Source organism: Salvelinus fontinalis, chromosome 24 (genome assembly GCF_029448725.1).
Source record: "Salvelinus fontinalis isolate EN_2023a chromosome 24, ASM2944872v1, whole genome shotgun sequence".
Lineage (NCBI taxonomy): Eukaryota > Metazoa > Chordata > Actinopteri > Salmoniformes > Salmonidae > Salvelinus > Salvelinus fontinalis.
In genome coordinates, this window is record NC_074688.1 from 38,959,263 (window position 1) to 38,979,321 (window position 20,059).

Below are 20,059 nucleotides of genomic sequence, written 5' to 3' on the forward strand. Positions count from 1 at the left end.
CTGTTGTCGTGTTGAGGGTTGCCGTTTGTCTGACTGTAGTAGCTGTTGTCATGTTGAGGGTTAACGTTTGTCTGACTCTGTAGTAGCTGTTGTCATGTTGAGGGTTGCCGTTTGTCTGACTCTGTAGTAGCTGTTGTCGTGTTGAGGGTTAACGTTTGTCTGACTCTGTAGTAGCTGTTGTCATGTTGAGGGTTGCCGTTTGTCTGACTCTGTAGTAGCTGTTGTCATGTTGAGGGTTACCGTTTGTCTGACTGTAGTAGCTGTTGTCATGTTGAGGGTTGCCGTTTGTCTGACTCTGTAGTAGCTGTTGTCATGTTGAGGGTTAACGTTTGTCTGACTGTAGTAGCTGTTGTCATGTTGAGGGTTGCCGTTTGTCTGACTCTGTAGTAGCTGTTGTCATGTTGAGGGTTGCCGTTTGTCTGACTGTAGTAGCTGTTGTCATGTTGAGGGTTGCCGTTTGTCTGACTCTGTAGTAGCTGTTGTCATGTTGAGGGTTAACGTTTGTTTGACTGTAGTAGCTGTTGTCATGTTGAGGGTTGCCGTTTGTCTGACTGTAGTAGCTGTTGTCATGTTGAGGGTTGCCGTTTGTCTGACTCTGTAGTAGCTGTTGTCATGTTGAGGGTTGCCGTTTGTCTGTCTGTAGTAGCTGTTGTCATGTTGAGGGTTGCCGTTTGTCTGACTCTGTAGTAGCTGTTGTCATGTTGAGGGTTGCCGTTTGTCTGACTGTAGTAGCTGTTGTCATGTTGAGGGTTGCCGTTTGTCTGTCTGTAGTAGCTGTTGTCATGTTGAGGGTTGCCGTTTGTCTGACTCTGTAGTAGCTGTTGTCATGTTGAGGGTTGCCGTTTGTCTGACTGTAGTAGCTGTTGTCATGTTGAGGGTTGCCGTTTGTCTGTCTGTAGTAGCTGTTGTCATGTTGAGGGTTGTCGTTTGTCTGTCTGTAGTAGCTGTTGTCATGTTGAGGGTTGTCGTTTGTCTGTCTGTAGTAGCTGTTGTCATGTTGAGGGTTACCGTTTGTCTGACTCTGTAGTAGCTGTTGTCATGTTGAGGGTTGCCGTTTGTCTGACTGTAGTAGCTGTTGTCATGTTGAGGGTTGTCGTTTGTCTGACTCTGTAGTAGCTGTTGTCATGTTGAGGGTTGCCGTTTGTCTGACTGTAGTAGCTGTTGTCATGTTGAGGGTTGCCGTTTGTCTGACTCTTGCCACTTGATAATTCCAGTGAAACCGTGTCGGATTCCAGACATCCTTCATGCACACGGACATTATCAAATGGCTATATTGTTAGTTCTCTCTGTTATAATTTCAGCAAGCTAGATGGCTATACATCACTGCATTACATAGATTACGCAGCGATACATTAATCCATTATCTAAATTGTTCAGTTATATATTAACACTTGATCTAAATTGCAAATCCACCATAGACAGAATGTTGAACGGTTTAGACTGAAACGTATTGAATTACATCGTTGTACAACATCATGGTTCTGGCCATCATCTTTCAGCTCAAAAAAACAGGATTTCTACTTGTGTGGGTGTTTAAGGAAAATGTTTATATATATATTATTATTTATTATTTTTCTTTGTTTAGCTAACATAATTTAACATAATGCATACTTTAAAATTATATTAAGTTGTCTGTAATAGAATAAACATGGAAAAAAACGAATGTAGACATTAATAAATGCATTTCCGTACCTTCCAAAATATTTTTATATGATGTGGGGGAGGGCCAAGATGGAGGCGCGGAGGCTTCAAAACAGCATCCCATGGGTCTCACCTAGCATACATAAATTGTTGGCTGCGTCCATCTCGCCTGGGTGGAGAGTGCTGACACCATATTTTGCGCTTCGGGCTGAAGAATGTGTATAATTGTGAAATTATTGTCTACAAGTCGGAATCCTTAACACTTTGCATTCTACGCCGATATAATATCCTGCAACCTGCGAACAAATATAGAGGGCGTCGCAGTGGTGAAAGTTGCGCGGTCGTAGCAAGTTTTGGTGCTGTCGCAGCAAGTTTTCTGGCTCATGTTTCTCACGCGGTTGGGGACCAAGTGGAGTGAGGGAGGGGGGAGGGGAGGGGGGTGCTAACCCTTCAGTTCGATCGTTTCAACTCACTGGCGCACTTCAACCCACCCGCGCGCATTAACACATTGTTCTCTTTCCATGGGTGTGAAGGACAGGGAATCCTACGACACGACCGCCTGCTGTGCGCAGGCAGTGATAGTCACGGTGAAAAGCTATGATCATGCTCGCTTATAATGATCAGATAACTCTTGCACGTGCTTTCATATCTGGCTGGCTCAGTTCCAACATTAATACAAGATTACGCTTTGCTTAGACTTAAGTGACTTGATAATAAGCAAAACTGACATAGTTTCCTTCTGCACCCTGCCATCAATAGTTGCGGACTCCTCGTAAAATGCAGTTGAAAGGCATATTTTTACTCCTGTCTTTAGGAGCGTTCACCTCTTATTATGTTTACCAGCCCATTCCAGACAAGATAGAGGAGAGATGGAAACTCATGTTGACCGACTGTTTCTTCAGAAGTCTCAGCCACCTGGTAAGAATAATGCAAGAATGGATTTTACAATGCGCTAGAATATTAGTTTTTGATTCAGAAAATATTTGATGCAGACTTATCCTGTTGATGTGTTTAAATATTGTTGTGAAGTTACTATTATAGAGGGATCGTACGCAAAACTGGGTTTCTCGGGTGTGCGTGGGAGTCATGCCTAAAATATCTTTATTGGCATAATTACATGTATGGTTTTAAGATGTTATTGTTTGACTAGAATTACGTGGTTATTGGCCAGTCCTTTGGCACGGTAAATAGACTTGGTAAATAGCCTAGTAGGCTATAGCCTAGTAAATGGATTCCGCTGAGATTGATGTGTACATGCAGACATGCTGAATGACAGTTACACCAGATTATGTCAAACGCTAATCCAGGTATTGTAATCTTACTCACCAGTTCTAATTATAGACCCTATTAAGAAAAGCGCTGGTGTATTTATGAACGGAAGAATACCAAACTGTTTATACCCCAGCATGCATGACACCAGAGGTGTTTATCGATTTAGATATGATATAATTCAACATTGTATTTATTATTTCAAATGATAAAATATAAAAAATGTGTTGAAACCAGGCTAAATTTCTTCTAACTAGAATTATTCATTATTATTGTTTTGTGGAAAAATGCTCAATATCCCCATTGTAACTGCTTATTAAGCAGACAATATTGCACTCAGTTCAGGTTAAGTGAGAGAAGTGAAACAAATGTATTTTGATCATGGGGGGTCAAGGGGTGAACTTCCCCTGGTATTCAGTCACCTATTTGTATTACATTTTGACAACTTAATTATCCACGGTCATACCTGTCTCTGTCCAAGAGCAAGGACCATGCCTTTTCTGGTGCATATTTGTCCGGTGCATGGCACGCATATAAATACAGTACCAACAGGCAGTGGTGGATTTAGGGATAGGCGACATGGGCAGCCGCCCAGGGCGGCACCTTGCCGGGGGGCAGCATGGGGCGCCCGCACAAAAAAATCGTAATGGTGACATTTATGTGATTGGTTTTCTATCACTCATTTGCACGTCAGGTCAATGATATCATGTCACCGTGTGGGACTGTGGGTATATTAACCTTGTTGGAGTGGGCGCCCTGATTCTAGTTTGTGAGCTAGCCAGGCTACTGCCTGGGAAGGTCTCCCACTCAGAAGTACGAGATGGGGAGGGGGGCGGGCGTAGGTTGACCTTGGGTCTCCCCACTGGAAGCCCGATGTAGGGGGAGTGGGGGAATCTATCAAATAGTGTACCTCTAACTTTGTACAATGCAATTTTTACTGATGCAATTAGTAAAAACAGTCACACTACGAAATGCTACCAAATGAACCACAATTCATTCATAATATTGTAAATATATAGTTTCACAGACATAATGTTGCATTTTTTTATGGTTTGTGCGAATAAGAATAATATACACCCAGTCTGCACACCACCAAGGTGAATTGGTTTAGTCTTGACTTGGTTGACGGTGTTGGTGGATGTGTAATGCATTGATGCTCGAGTGCCAAATCAACACAAATTAGTTTCTATTTGTCTTTGCTACTTCTTTTTGATATTTATATTTATATCGTTTTAAATGTTATGATCATTTATTTCTGTTGTTCTAAATGTTTGAATAAAAATTACAGTTACAGTTTTTTTGGGGTGGAGGGGGTGCTGAAGGGGGGGTTCGCCCAGGGAGCCATACAAGCTAGAACCGCCACTGCCAACAGGGAACCTTGACTGAATGGATTTATGAGGAAAAGTAGTATAACAACTCAGATAAGGCAAATGTCATTTGAAATCATCTACCCAGGTTTACTGGGACCTGGTTGCATGGATAGACGCGTAAGACCCTTTCTCCTCCTATACATGCTATAGTGGTCTCAGAGAATAGGTCAGCTCTGAGACCACCGTCTGTCTAGAGAGTTACAACGTTACGCTAGACACGGAGCTAGCAGCTTACCCCTCCCCAAACCCTGATACATAAGGAGGCAACACAACACTTTAAGATCAGTGGATTTAGGGGGCGACATCATCCTACTCTGGGGAGCACAGAGAGTGGATGAGGAGATCTCAGTAGGCAGCTGATTGGCCCCAGTCAACTCCTTGCCATTTTTCTATTGGTATCGGAATCATAAAGAATCCTATAAGACAAAACCATATAGGATAGAATCTCATAGAGTCCAATAGGACTGGTTCCAAAATCTGATAGAACCTTTCTATTGGATTCTAATTGGAATCAAATTGGATTTTTGTTTCGGAATCCTATAGGTTCCTATCAGATGTCAATGTTTTTTTTTTTCTCCTATAGGATTTCTATTAATGTTGTCAATGGGAATCGTATAGATAGATATTTACATTATATTCTACAGGATTTATCTTCTAAACTTGGCTATACATTATAGTTAACTTGGCTGCTTAAAATATGAAAAACCCACCCTCCAAACCTCTTAGACAATTATTCATGAAGGTGAAACTTGAACTATAATAACATCATAAGCAACCAATATTGTACTGCCACCCTTGCAACTTGTAATGGTGACCATATAGTGGGGAACCGCCGGCAATGTCCCCTCTACCCTCCCTCCAAGGTCCAGAGGGGAGACAGGAGGGGAGGGAGACAGGATGGTACAACCCTGGAAGGGAGTGAGGGACAGAGGGGCGGGGGACGGTGTGGTACACTCCTGGAAGGGAGGAAGGGAGTGAGAGACAGAGGGGCGGGGGACGGGGTGGTACACCCCTGGAAGGGAGAAAGGGAGTGGGGGACAAGGCGGAGGCAGGAGGGGAGGGAGGGAGACGGGGTGGTACACCCCTGGAAGGGAGGAAGAGAGTGGGGGACGGAGGGGGAGGAGGCGGGATGGTACAACCCTGGGTATGAAGGAGTGGGGGGGGGGGGTCCATTATCTTTGGGTTTTATTTCCTCTCCCAACATAAAGAGAGTCAAGGTAACATTCTCTGTCCCTCTCCCTACATAAAGAGAATCAAGGTAACATTCTCTGGTCCTCTCCCTACATAAAGAGAATCAAAGTAGCATTCTCTGTTCCTCTCCCTACATAAAGAGAGTCAAGGTTGCATTCTCTGTTCCTCTCCCAACATAAAGAGAGTAAAGGTAGCATTCTCTGGTCCTCTCCCTACATAAAGAGAATCAAGGTAACATTCTCTGGTCCTCTCCCTACATAAAAAGAGTAAAGGTAACATTCTCTGTTCCTCTCCCTACATAAAGAGAGTAAAGGTAGCATTCTCTGTTCCTCTCCCTACATAAAGAGAGTAAAGGTAACATTCTCTGTCCCTCTCCCAACATAAAGATAGTAAAGGTAGCATTCTCTATTCCTCTCCCAACATAAAGGTAACATTCTCTGTTCCTCTCCCAACATAAAAAGAGTTAAGGTAACATTCTCTGTCCCTCTCCCTACTTAAAGAGAATCAAGGTAACATTCTCTGTTCCTCTCCCTACATAAAGAGAATCAAAGTAGCATTCTCTCTTCCTCTCCCTACATAAAGAGAGTAAAGGTAGCATTCTCTGGTCCTTTCCCTACGCGAAGAGAGTAAAGGTAACATTCTCTGTTCCTCTCCCAACATAAAAAGAGTAAAGGTAACATTCTCTGTTCCTCTCCCTACATAAAGAGAGTAAAGGTAACATTCCCTGTCCCTCTCCCTACATAAATAGAGTAAGGTAACATTCTCTGGTCCTCTCCCAACATAAAGGTAACATTCTCTGGTCCTCTCCCTACATAAAAAGAGTAAAGGTAACATTCTCTGTTCCTCTCCCTACATAAAGAGAGTGAAGGTAACATTCTCTGTCCCTCTCCCAACATAAAGATGGTAAAGGTAGCATTCTCTGTTCCTCTCCCTACATAAAAAGAGTAAAGGTAACATTATCTGGCCCTCTCCCAACATAATGATAGTAAAGGTAGCCTTCTCTGTTCCTCTCCCTACATAACAAGAGTAAAGGTAACATTCTCGGTGCCTCTCCCAACATAATGATAGTAAAGGTAGCCTTCTCTGTTCCTCTCCCTACATAACAAGAGTCAGGTAACATTCTCAGTCCCTCTCCCAACATAATGATAGTTAAGGTAGCATTCTCTGGTCCTCTCCCAACCTAAAGAGAGTAAAGGTAACATTCTCAGTGCCTCTCCCAACCCAAAGAGAGTAAAGGTAACATTCCCTGTCCCTCTCCCAACCTAAAGAGAGTAAAGGTAACATTCTCAGTGCCTCTCCCAACCTAAAGAGAGTAAAGCTAACATTCTCTGGTCCTCTCCCAACCTAAAGAGAGTAAAGGTAACATTCTCTGTCCCTCTCCCTACATAAAGAGAATCAAGGTAACATTCTCTGGTCCTCTCCCTACATAAAGAGAATCAAAGTAGCATTCTCTGTTCCTCTCCCTACATAAAGAGAGTCAAGGTTGCATTCTCTGTTCCTCTCCCAACATAAAGAGAGTAAAGGTAGCATTCTCTGGTCCTCTCCCTACATAAAGAGAATCAAGGTAACATTCTCTGGTCCTCTCCCTACATAAAAAGAGTAAAGGTAACATTCTCTGTTCCTCTCCCTACATAAAGAGAGTAAAGGTAGCATTCTCTGTTCCTCTCCCTACATAAAGAGAGTAAAGGTAACATTCTCTGTCCCTCTCCCAACATAAAGATAGTAAAGGTAGCATTCTCTATTCCTCTCCCAACATAAAGGTAACATTCTCTGTTCCTCTCCCAACATAAAAAGAGTTAAGGTAACATTCTCTGTCCCTCTCCCTACTTAAAGAGAATCAAGGTAACATTCTCTGTTCCTCTCCCTACATAAAGAGAATCAAAGTAGCATTCTCTCTTCCTCTCCCTACATAAAGAGAGTAAAGGTAGCATTCTCTGGTCCTTTCCCTACGCGAAGAGAGTAAAGGTAACATTCTCTGTTCCTCTCCCAACATAAAAAGAGTAAAGGTAACATTCTCTGTTCCTCTCCCTACATAAAGAGAGTAAAGGTAACATTCCCTGTCCCTCTCCCTACATAAATAGAGTAAGGTAACATTCTCTGGTCCTCTCCCAACATAAAGGTAACATTCTCTGTTCCTCTCCCTACATAAAAAGAGTAAAGGTAACATTCTCTGTTCCTCTCCCTACATAAAGAGAGTGAAGGTAACATTCTCTGTCCCTCTCCCAACATAAAGATGGTAAAGGTAGCATTCTCTGTTCCTCTCCCTACATAAAAAGAGTAAAGGTAACATTCTCTGGCCCTCTCCCAACATAATGATAGTAAAGGTAGCCTTCTCTGTTCCTCTCCCTACATAACAAGAGTAAAGGTAACATTCTCGGTGCCTCTCCCAACATAATGATAGTAAAGGTAGCCTTCTCTGTTCCTCTCCCTACATAACAAGAGTCAGGTAACATTCTCAGTCCCTCTCCCAACATAATGATAGTTAAGGTAGCATTCTCTGGTCCTCTCCCAACCTAAAGAGAGTAAAGGTAACATTCTCAGTGCCTCTCCCAACCCAAAGAGAGTAAAGGTAACATTCCCTGTCCCTCTCCCAACCTAAAGAGAGTAAAGGTAACATTCTCAGTGCCTCTCCCAACCTAAAGAGAGTAAAGCTAACATTCTCTGGTCCTCTCCCAACCTAAAGAGAGTAAAGGTAACATTCTCAGTGCCTCTCCCAACCTAAAGAGAGTAAAGGTAACATTCTCAGGTCCTCTCCCAACATAAAAAGAGTAAAGGTAACATTCTCTGTCCCTCTCCCAACATAAAGATAGTAAAGGTAGCATTCTCTGTTCCTCTCCCTACATAACAAGAGTAAAGGTAGCCTTCTATGTTCCTCTCCCTACCTAAAGAGAGTAAAGATAACATTTTCTGTCCCTCTCCCAACCTAAAGAGAGTAAAGGTAACATTCTCTGCTCCTCGCCCTACATAAAGAGAATCAAAGTAGCATTCTCTCTTCCTCTCCCTACATAAAGAGAGTAAAGGTAGCATTCTCTGGTCCTTTCCCTACACGAAGAGAGTAAAGGTAACATTCTCTGTTCCTCTCCCAACATAAAAAGAGTAAAGGTAACATTCTCTGTTCCTCTCCCTACATAAAGAGAGTAAAGGTAACATTCCCTGTCCCTCTCCCTACATAAATAGAGTAAGGTAACATTCTCTGGTCCTCTCCCAACATAAAGGTAACATTCTCTGTTCCTCTCCCTACATAAAAAGAGTAAAGGTAACATTCTCTCTTCCTCTCCCTACATAAAGAGAGTGAAGGTAACATTCTCTGTCCCTCTCCCAACATAAAGATGGTAAAGGTAGCATTCTCTGGTCCTCTCCCTACATAAAAAGAGTAAAGGTAACATTCTCTGGCCCTCTCCCAACATAATGATAGTAAAGGTAGCCTTCTCTGTTCCTCTCCCTACATAACAAGAGTAAAGGTAACATTCTCAGTGCCTCTCCCAACATAATGATAGTAAAGGTAGCCTTCTCTGTTCCTCTCCCTACATAACAAGAGTCAGGTAACATTCTCAGTCCCTCTCCCAACATAATGATAGTTAAGGTAGCATTCTCTGGTCCTCTCCCAACCTAAAGAGAGTAAAGGTAACATTCTCAGTGCCTCTCCCAACCCAAAGAGAGTAAAGGTAACATTCCCTGTCCCTCTCCCAACCTAAAGAGAGTAAAGGTAACATTCTCAGTGCCTCTCCCAACCTAAAGAGAGTAAAGCTAACATTCTCTGGTCCTCTCCCAACCTAAAGAGAGAAAAGGTAACATTCTCAGTGCCTCTCCCAACCTAAAGAGAGTAAAGGTAACATTCTCAGGTCCTCTCCCAACATAAAAAGAGTAAAGGTAACATTCTCTGTCCCTCTCCCAACATAAAGATAGTAAAGGTAGCATTCTCTGTTCCTCTCCCTACATAACAAGAGTAAAGGTAGCCTTCTATGTTCCTCTCCCTACCTAAAGAGAGTAAAGATAACATTTTCTGTCCCTCTCCCAACCTAAAGAGAGTAAAGGTAACATTCTCTGCTCCTCGCCCTACATAAAGAGAGTAAAGGTAACATTTCTCTGTTCCTCTCCCTACATAAAGAGAGTAAAGGTAACATTCCCTGTCCCTCTCCCTACATAAAGAGAGTGAAGGTAACATTCTCTGTTCCTCTCCCTACATAAAGAGAATAAAGGTAACATTCTCTGTTCCTCTCCCTACATAAAGAGAGTAAAGGTAACATTCTCTGGTCCTCTCCCTACATAAAGAGAGTAAAGGTAACATTCTCAGTTCCTCTCCCTACATAAAGAGAGTAAAGGTAACATTCTCTGGTCCTCTCCCTACATAAAGAGAGTAAAGGTAACATTCTCTGGTCCTCTCCCTACATAAAGAGAATCAAGGTAACATTCTCTGGTCCTCTCCCTACATAAAGAGAGTAAAGGTAACATTCTCTGTTCCTCTCCCAACATAAAAAGAGTAAAGGTAACATTCTCTGGTCCTCTCCCTACATAAAGAGAGTGAAGGTAACATTCTCTGTTCCTCTCCCTACATAAAGAGAGTAAAGGTAACATTCTATGGTCCTCTCCCTACATAAAGATAGTAAAGGTAGCATTCTCTATTCCTCTCCCAACATAAAGGTAACATTCTCTGTTCCTCTCCCAACATAAAGAGAGTGAAGGTAACATTCTCTGTTCCTCTCCCTACATAAAGAGAATCAAGGTAACATTCTCTCTTCCTCTCCCTACATAAAGAGAGTAAAGGTAACATTCTCTGTCCCTCTCCCTACTTAAAGAGAATCAAGGTAACATTCTCTGGTCCTCTCCCTACATAAAGAGAATCAAAGTAGCATTCTCTCTTCCTCTCCCTACATAAAGAGAGTAAAGGTAGCATTCTCTGGTCCTTTCCCTACACGAAGAGAGTAAAGGTAACATTCTCTGGTCCTCTCCCAACATAAAAAGAGTAAAGGTAACATTCTCTGTACCTCTCCCTACATAAAGAGAGTAAAGGTAACATTCCCTGTCCCTCTCCCTACATAAAGAGAGTAAGGTAACATTCTCTCTTCCTCTCCCTACATAAAAAGAGTAAAGGTAACATTCTCTGTTCCTCTCCCTACATAAAGAGAGTGAAGGTAACATTCTCTGTCCCTCTCCCAACATAAAGATGGTAAAGGTAGCATTCTCTGTTCCTCTCCCTACATAAAAAGAGTAAAGGTAACATTCTCTGGCCCTCTCCCAACATAATGATAGTAAAGGTAGCCTTCTCTGTTCCTCTCCCTACATAACAAGAGTAAAGGTAACATTCTCGGTGCCTCTCCCAACATAATGATAGTAAAGGTAGCCTTCTCTGTTCCTCTCCCTACATAACAAGAGTCAGGTAACATTCTCAGTCCCAATCCCAACATAATGATAGTTAAGGTAGCATTCTCTGGTCCTCTCCCAACCTAAAGAGAGTAAAGGTAACATTCTCAGTGCCTCTCCCAACCTAAAGAGAGTAAAGGTAACATTCTCAGTGCCTCTCCCAACCTAAAGAGAGTAAAGCTAACATTCTCTGGTCCTCTCCCAACCTAAAGAGAGTAAAGGTAACATTCTCAGTGCCTCTCCCAACCTAAAGAGAGTAAAGGTAACATTCTCAGGTCCTCTCCCAACATAAAAAGAGTAAAGGTAACATTCTCTGTCCCTCTCCCAACATAAAGATAGTAAAGGTAGCATTCTCTGTTCCTCTCCCTACATAACAAGAGTAAAGGTAGCCTTCTATGTTCCTCTCCCTACCTAAAGAGAGTAAAGATAACATTTTCTGTCCCTCTCCCAACCTAAAGAGAGTAAAGGTAACATTCTCTGTCCCTCTCCCTACATAACAAGAGTAAAGGTAACATTCTCTGTTCCTCTCCCTACCTAAAGAGAGTAAAGGTAGCATTCTCTGTCCCTCTCCCAACCTAAAGTGAGTAAAGGTAACATTCTCTGTTCCTCTCCCTACATAAAGAGAGTAAAGGTAACATTCTCTGTTCCTCTCCCTACATAAAGAGAGTAAAGGTAACATTCTCTGGTCCTCTCCCTACATAAAGAGAGTAAAGGTAACATTCTCAGTTCCTCTCCCTACATAAAGAGAGTAAAGGTAACATTCCCTGTCCCTCTCCCTACATAAAGAGAGTAAAGGTAACATTCTCTGGTCCTCTCCCTACATAAAGATAGTGAAGGTAACATTCTCTGGTCCTCTCCCTACATAAAGAGAATCAAGGTAACATTCCCTGTCCCTCTCCCTACATAAAGAGAGTGAAGGTAATATTCTCAGGTCCTCTCCCTATTCATCCCCCTCCATTTGTTTTGTACACTGCTGCTACTCACTGTTTATTATCTATGCATAGTCACTAAGGCCCTACCTACATGTACAAATGACCTATAACCTGTACCCCAGCACACTGACTCGGTACCGGTATCCCCTGTATATAGCCTCGTTATTGTTATGTTATTGTTATGTTATTGTTATTATTTTACTTTAGTTCATTTTGTAAATATTTTTTTAACTCTTCTTGAACTGCACTGTTGGTTAAGGGCCTTTAAGTTAGCGTTTCACGGTAAAGTCTACACTTGTTGTATTTGAGCGCATATGACAAATAGCGTTTGATTTGATTATCCTAACATAAAGAGGGTAAAGAGGACATCCTCTTCTTTTCTATGCATAGTTGACTATTATATATTTGTCACGTTCCTGACCTGTTTTCTCTTGTTTTTGTATGTTTTTAGTTGGTCAGGGCGTGAGTTGGGGTGGGCATTCTATGTTTTGTGTTTCTATGTTTAGGTCAGTGGTAATTAGCCTTATATGGTTCTCAATCAGGGACAGGTGTTTGACGTTTCCTCTGATTGAGAACCATATAAAGGTAGGCTGTTCACACTGTTTGTTTGTGGGTGGGTGTCTTCCGTGTTTGTGTCTGTGCACCACACGGGACTGTTTTGTTTGTTCGTTCGTTTGTTGTAGTCTGTACCTGTTCGTGCTTTCTTCGTGTTTTATGTAAGTTCTCATAGTTCAGGTCTGTCTACGTTCGTTTTGTTATTTTGTAATCATTTCAAGTGTTCTTCGTGTTTCGTCTTTTCTTTAATAAACGTAATTATAGATTCAACATATGCTGCGCTTTGGTCCAATCCCTACTCCTCCTCTTCGGACGAAGAGGAGGAGGACAACCGTTACAATATTAAATGAAATAAATGGCTATATCTTTTTTTTACTGTACCTAAAAACATGTTTAGTTATAGGCAATGTAAAGATGCTGTGCATTCAAAATATTGTGTTATTTTAACATTGATTCCGTTGAGGTTGATGTGTACATGCAGACATGCTGAATGACAGTTACAGCAGATTATGTCAAACGCTAATCCAGGTATTGTAATCCTGCTGATCTGTTCTAATTATAGACCCTATTAAGAAAATCGATGCTGTATTTATGGACGGAAGACCACCAAATTTAGACTGCTGTTTATACGCCAGCATGACACCAGAGATGTTTTATTTATGTGGACACGATATACATTTAACACTTTCTGATGTGACCATCTCATATCGTGTTAAAAAAAAAAATAATACTTTTCAAAGTGTTGATAAACTAGGATGTTGAAGTATGGGGTTGTCAAATAAAAAGCTATGTATTTTCAAAAAGAATGAAACATTTTTATGATAAAACTTTCACTTAGGCAGGCAGGCACTTGGTGAAGGCTACAGGACTGAAAGCCATTTGAATGTAATAATTATGTCTCTGTCACTAGCAAACACAGTCATGGGTGGTACTGGCACCTCTGAAAATGGTGGTACTGGCACCCTTTTAAATACATATGCAAATAAGGCTTTACACGCTACAGTGTTTAACAATACCCCCCAAAAAATCAAATTACTGTGACACCACAGGTGTTAATTCCCTAACACTGAAATCTGCAAGTCACAATATGCTGGCTTGCAAAGTGTTATATAATTCCAATTGGAATCCAGCCAGAGACAGGATAGCCAACAATTTGAACTTTTAATCAACCGCAACTGCAGTTAGAGTGACTGTCAAAGTGGGGAAGGTTGATAAAGGAGACTTCTTAACCATCTAAACTGGAACAACCATTTCAATTACGTGTGGAAAAAGTCCAACCAGTTACAGATAGATTTAGTTTAGAAAAATTTATATTATTTATCATTGTGTAGTATAATATCAATGAATCAATGTGCATGCAGACACCTATATATTAAAACCAACTGTTGTAAAAATCAACCTGCAGCAAAGGATGCTGAGAAATATGATAATGAGGCCCCTCCCCTGTCTTTATCACTCTGAGTTAACAGGAAATGAACTCGACACAGTCGAGTAACAACAACACCACACGGTGGGGATTGTACTGCCATTCAAGTAACACTTCATTTATTCCTCGAAGGTGGTGTAAATTACCATCCAACTGGTATTAATCCAACTAGACTCAACACTCAGATAGTACAGTGGTGTGAACCCCTCTAGACTCAACACTCAGATATAACACTGGTGTTAACCCCTCTAGACTCAACACTCAGATATGACACTGGTGTGACCCCCTCTAGACTCAACACTCAGATATAACACTGGTGTGAACCCCTCTAGACTCAACACTCAGATATGACACTGGTGTGACCCCCTCTAGACTCAACACTCAGATATAACACTGGTTTGAACCCCTCTAGACTCAACACTCAGATAGTACAGTGGTGTGAACCCCACTAGACTCAACACTCAGATATGACACTGGGGTGAGCCCCACTAGACTCAACACTCAGATATGACACTGGTGTGACCCCCTCTAGACTCAACACTCAGATATAACACTGGTTTGAACCCCTCTAGACTCAACACTCAGATAGTACAGTGGTGTGAACCCCACTAGACTCAACACTCAGATAGTACAGTGGTGTGAACCCCACTAGACTCAACACTCAGATAGTACACTGGTGTGACCCCCTCTAGACTCAACACTCAGATATGACACTGGTGTGAATCCAACTAGACTCAACACTCAGATATTACACTGGTTTGACCCCCTCTAGACTCAACACTCAGATATAACACTGGTTTGAACCCCTCTAGACTCAACACTCAGATAGTACACTGGTGTGAACCCCTCTAGACTCAACACTCAGATATTACAGTGGTGTGAACCCCACTAGACTCAACACTCAGATATGACACTGGTGTGAGCCCCACTAGACTCAACACTCAGATATGACACTGGTGTGAACCCAACTAGACTCAACACTCAGCTATGACACTGGTGTGAACCCCTCTAGACTCAACACTCAGATATTACAGTGGTGTGAGCCCCACTAGACTCAACACTCAGATATGACACTGGTGTGAACCCGTCTAGACTCAACACTCAGATATGACACTCATAATACTTTTTATCTCAACACCGAGATTTTAACACCCGCAAATTTGCTTTAGGAGGAGAAAGGGTCTGTGCCACCTGGTTTGGGTAGATGATTTCAAGTTACATTTGTTTTGTTTTTTCTGAGTTCTTGTGCTACCTTTCCAAGCGCTGAGCGATTAACCAACATTTCTGTTATTTTTCATTTTTTTAAACAACTAATTGACCATGTCGGTTCAATTATTTGAATTCCATTTCGTTCTGTTTTTTTCTTTGAGCTCTATACGCTGTTTCTCTAGAGATAAATCGGATCAAGGCCGAACTGTGCAATGTAGTTGGAAGTTGTAGTTTCCAACAGGCCAATATTCTACATAGTTTAGCTCAGAAAATTTGGTGATTAACTACAATGACCATAATCCATTACGCGCCTACTTGTCCGGTCTGTATGCGGTAGACCAGCGAGGGAGATAAGAACTCATGAGTGGGATAGAGAGGAATTGCTTCGCGAGGTATTTCTACCTGAAAATACATGATCTAAGTGACTGATAGTTGGCATTCAGCAGTCATAAAAGTATGTCTTATTTACATTGAAGAACAACAACAAATAGTGGTTTTGTCAGACAGCAGCTCTATAGAGATCAGATGATGACTCAGACAGCATCTCTATAGAGATCAGATGATGACTCAGACAGCAGCTCTATAGAGATCAGATGATGAGACAGCAGCTCTATAGAGATCAGATGACAGGCAGCAGCTCTATAGAGATCAGATGATGACTCAGACAGCAGCTCTATAGAGATCAGATGATGACTCAGACAGCAGCTCTATAGAGATCAGATGACAGGCAGCAGCTCTATAGAGATCAGATGGTGACTCAGACAGCAGCTCTATAGAGATCAGATGATGATTCAGACAGCAGCTCTATAGAGATCAGATGATGATTCAGACAGCAGCTCTATAGAGATCAGATGACAGACAGCAGCTCTATAGAGATCAGATGACAGACAGCAGCTCTATAGAGATCAGACGATGACTTGGAATGAAATAATAAAGTCATCAAATAAAACTAATGTAATATACACAACGCTGAAGTATTTAATTAAAGTGATGTGAATAAAGGAAGGTTAATAAGTGATAAGCAGTTATGGACAGTCCCTACCATCATGGGACTTGTATTAATAGTTTTAGTCTGTGTTGTTACAACATTCAACCCAAATAATTCATAGTGGATTTTATGTCAATAAAAATAAATTCTCTATATTTTTTTTTATAATGGAACCGAAACCGGACCGACCTTCATAAAGCACAAATCATGAACGTTTCTTTCAAAATCAATCCAATCAACATTCTCTGTTGATATTTATATGGGTGCCATTCACCGGCCAAAATGTGTCAGAAAAGGCTTGACCTTCTGCGAGACAGGCATGACCGTGGATAATGAAGTTGTCGAGATTTAATACAAATCGCTGACTGAATACCTGACGAAGTTTACCCCATGCTACACATGATAAAAAATCTATTTAGGTCAATTCTCTCACTCAAACGGGACGGAGTGAAATATTGTCCTGCTTTATACTGTATAATCATTTGGAGATAATATTTGAGTTGATTCTTCTAGACTGGACAACATTTTTATCTGGACCCTGTTCAATGGGGATATTGAGCATTAAACAATTATAATAATGATTAATAATTCTAGTTGCAAGCTTACAGCAGAATAGGTCAGCTCTGAGACCACCGTCTGGCTAGAAAATTACAACGTTACGCTAGACACGGAGCTAGCAGCTTACCCTCCCCAAACCCTGATACATAAGGAGGTAACACAACACTTTAAGATCAGTGGATTTAGGGGGCGACATCATCCTTCTCTGGGGAGCACAGAGAGTGGATGAGGAGATCTCAGTAGGCAGCTGATTGGCCCCAGTCAACTCCTTGCCCAGCCCTGAGCCCAGTTGAATAACACAGCTGAACTGTTTCTCTTAAGGTTTAACCTTAAGGAATAATGATCCCTTACCTAAGAGAATAGCTGAAAGACGTGTTATGCAACTGGGTCCTTAGCCTCCCCACCACAGCATGTTATGACTGGGCCACTGGTGGACAGCTGGGGCCTCTGTTGGACAGCTGGGGCCACTGGTGGACAGCTGGGGCCACTGGTGGACAGCTGGAGGCTTCTGGTGGACAGCTGGAGGCTTCTGGTGGACAGCTGGAACCCTCTGCTGTAGATTCTCTCTGGTGGACAGCTGGAACCCTCTGCCGACAGATTCTCCCTGGTGGACAGCTGGAACCCTCTGCTGTAGATTCTCTCTGGTGGACAGCTGGAACCCTCTGCTGTAGATTCTCTCTGGTGGACAGCTGGAACCCTCTGCTGTAGATTCTCTCTGGTGGACAGCTGGAACCCTCTGCTGTAGATTCTCTGGTGGACAGCTGGAACCCTCTGCTGTAGATTCTCTCTGGTGGACAGCTGGAACCCTCTACTGTAGATTCTCTCTGGTGGACAGCTGGAACCCTCTGCCGACAGATTCTCCCTGGTGGACAGCTGGAACCCTCTGCTGTAGATTATCTCTGGTGGACAGCTGGAACCCTCTGCTGTAGATTCTCTGGTGGACAGCTGGAACCCTCTACTGTAGATTCTCTCTGGTGGACAGCTGGAACCCTCTGCTGTAGATTCTCCCTGGTGGACAGCTGGAACCCTCTGCTGTAGATTCTCTTTGGTGGGCAGCTGGAACCCTTTGCTGTCGATTCTCTCTGGTGGACAGCTGGAACCCTCTACTGTAGATTCTCTCTGGTGGACAGCTGGAACCCTTTGCTGTCGATTCTCTCTGGCGGACAGCTGGAACCCTCTACTGTAGATTCTCTCTGGTGGACAGCTGGAACCCTTTGCTGTAGATTATCCCTGGTGGACAGCTGGAACCCTCTACTGTAGATTCTCTCTGGCGGACAGCTGGAACCCTCTACTGTAGATTCTCTCTGGTGGACAGCTGGAACCCTCTGCTGTAGATTCTCCCTGGTGGACAGCTGGAACCCTCTACTGTAGATTCTCTCTGGTGGACAGCTGGAACCCTCTGCCGACAGATTCTCCCTGGTGGACAGCTGGAACCCTCTGCTGTAGATTATCTCTGATGGACAGCTGGAACCCTCTGCTGTAGATTCTCTGGTGGACAGCTGGAACCCTCTACTGTAGATTCTCTCTGGTGGACAGCTGGAACCCTCTACTGTAGATTCTCTCTGGTGGACAGCTGGAACCCTCTACTGTAGATTCTCTCTGGTGGACAGCTGGAACCCTCTGCTGTAGATTCTCTCTGGTGGATAGCTGGAACCCTCTACTGTAGATTCTCTCTGGTGGACAGCTGGAACCCTCTGCTGTAGATTCCCTCTGGTGGACAGCTGGAACCCTCTACTGTAGATTCCCTCTGGTGGACAGCTGGAACCCTCTACTGTAGATTCTCTCTGGTGGACAGCTGGAACCCTCTACTGTAGATTCTCCCTGGTGGACAGCTGGAACCCTCTGCTGTAGATTCTCCCTGGTGGACAGCTGGAACCCTCTACTGTAGATTCTCCCTGGTGGACAGCTGGAACCCTCTGCTGTAGATTCTCTGGTGGACAGCTGGAACCCTCTACTGTAGATTCTCTCTGGTGGACAGCTGGAACCCTCTACTGTAGATTCTCTCTGGTGGACAGCTGGAACCCTCTACTGTAGATTCTCTCTGGTGGACAGCTGGAACCCTCTGCTGTAGATTCTCTCTGGTGGATAGCTGGAACCCTCTACTGTAGATTCTCTCTGCTGGACAGCTGGAACCCTCTGCTGTAGATTCCCTCTGGTGGACAGCTGGAACCCTCTACTGTAGATTCCCTCTGGTGGACAGCTGGAACCCTCTACTGTAGATTCTCTCTGGTGGACAGCTGGAACCCTCTACTGTAGATTCTCCCTGGTGGACAGCTGGAACCCTCTGCTGTAGATTCTCCCTGGTGGACAGCTGGAACCCTCTACTGTAGATTCTCCCTGGTGGACAGCTGGAACCCTCTACTGTAGATTCTCCCTGGTGGACAGCTGGAACCCTCTGCTGTAGATTCTCCCTGGTGGACAGCTGGAACCCTCTACTGTAGATTCTCCCTGGTGGACAGCTGGAACCCTCTACTGTAGATTCTCCCTGGTGGACAGCTGGAACCCTCTGCTGTAGATTCTCTCTGGTGGACAGCTGGAACCCTCTACTGTAGATTCTCCCTGGTGGACAGCTGGAACCCTCTACTGTAGATTCTCCCTGGTGGACAGCTGGAACCCTCTACTGTAGATTCTCCCTGGTGGACAGCTGGAACCCTCTGCTGTAGATTCTCTCTGAAGCTCACATGACTCAGGGGAAAGCCCTTTAATCCCCTGCTTGTTCTTCTCCTGTTTAGATTGCATGGTTATGTAATGATCATCTGATTCCCTCAGATTTGAAACAGACTCCTTTTTCTTTATTTTTATCGATACAAATCTCTCTTTCTCTCTCTCTCCCTCTGTTTTTGTCCACCCTCACATCATCCCTCATAACTGTATGCCATTTTCTTTCTCTCTATCTCTGCATCTCTCTCTACCTCTCTGCTCCATCATGTCTCTGCATCTCTCTACCTCTCTGCTCCATCATGTCTCTGCATCTCTCTCTATCTCTCTGCTCCATCATGTCTCTGCATCTCTCTACCTCTCTGCTCCAACATGTCTCTGCATCTCTCTACCTCTCTGCTCCATCATGTCTCTGCATCTCTCTCAACCTCTCTGCTCCAACATGCCTCTGCATCTCTCTCTACCTCTCTGCTCCATCATGTCTCTGCATCTCTCTCTACCTCTCTGCTCCATCATGTCTCTGCATCTCTCTACCTCTCTGCTCCAACATGTCTCTGCATCTCTCTACCTCTCTGCTCCTTCATGTCTCTGCATCTCTCTACCTCTCTGCTCCATCATGTCTCTGCATCTCTCTACCTCTCTGCTCCAACATGTCTCTGCATCTCTCTACCTCTCTGCTCCTTCATGTCTCTGCATCTCTCTACCTCTCTGCTCCATCATGTCTCTGCATCTCTCTACCTCTCTGCTCCAACATGTCTCTGCATCTCTCTACCTCTCTGCTCCATCATGTCTCTGCATCTCTCTACCTCTCTGCTCCAACATGTCTCTGCATCTCTCTACCTCTCTGCTCCATCATGTCTCTGCATCTCTCTCTACCTCTCTGCTCCATCATGTCTCTGCA

The 20,059-nt window shown here is 43.3% G+C and overlaps 1 protein-coding gene across 1 annotated transcript in view; it reads left to right on the top strand.

The window, feature by feature from the left end:
• Positions 1–2,070: 2,070 nt before the first annotated feature.
• LOC129822415 (arylacetamide deacetylase-like) overlaps positions 2,071–20,059 on the top strand; it is a 40,888-nt gene continuing 22,899 nt past the window's right edge. The window contains exon 1 of the mRNA XM_055880683.1: positions 2,071–2,559. Within this exon, the coding sequence (XP_055736658.1) occupies positions 2,419–2,559 (141 nt within the window). The 5' untranslated portion in view covers positions 2,071–2,418. The remainder of the gene's footprint in view (positions 2,560–20,059) is intronic.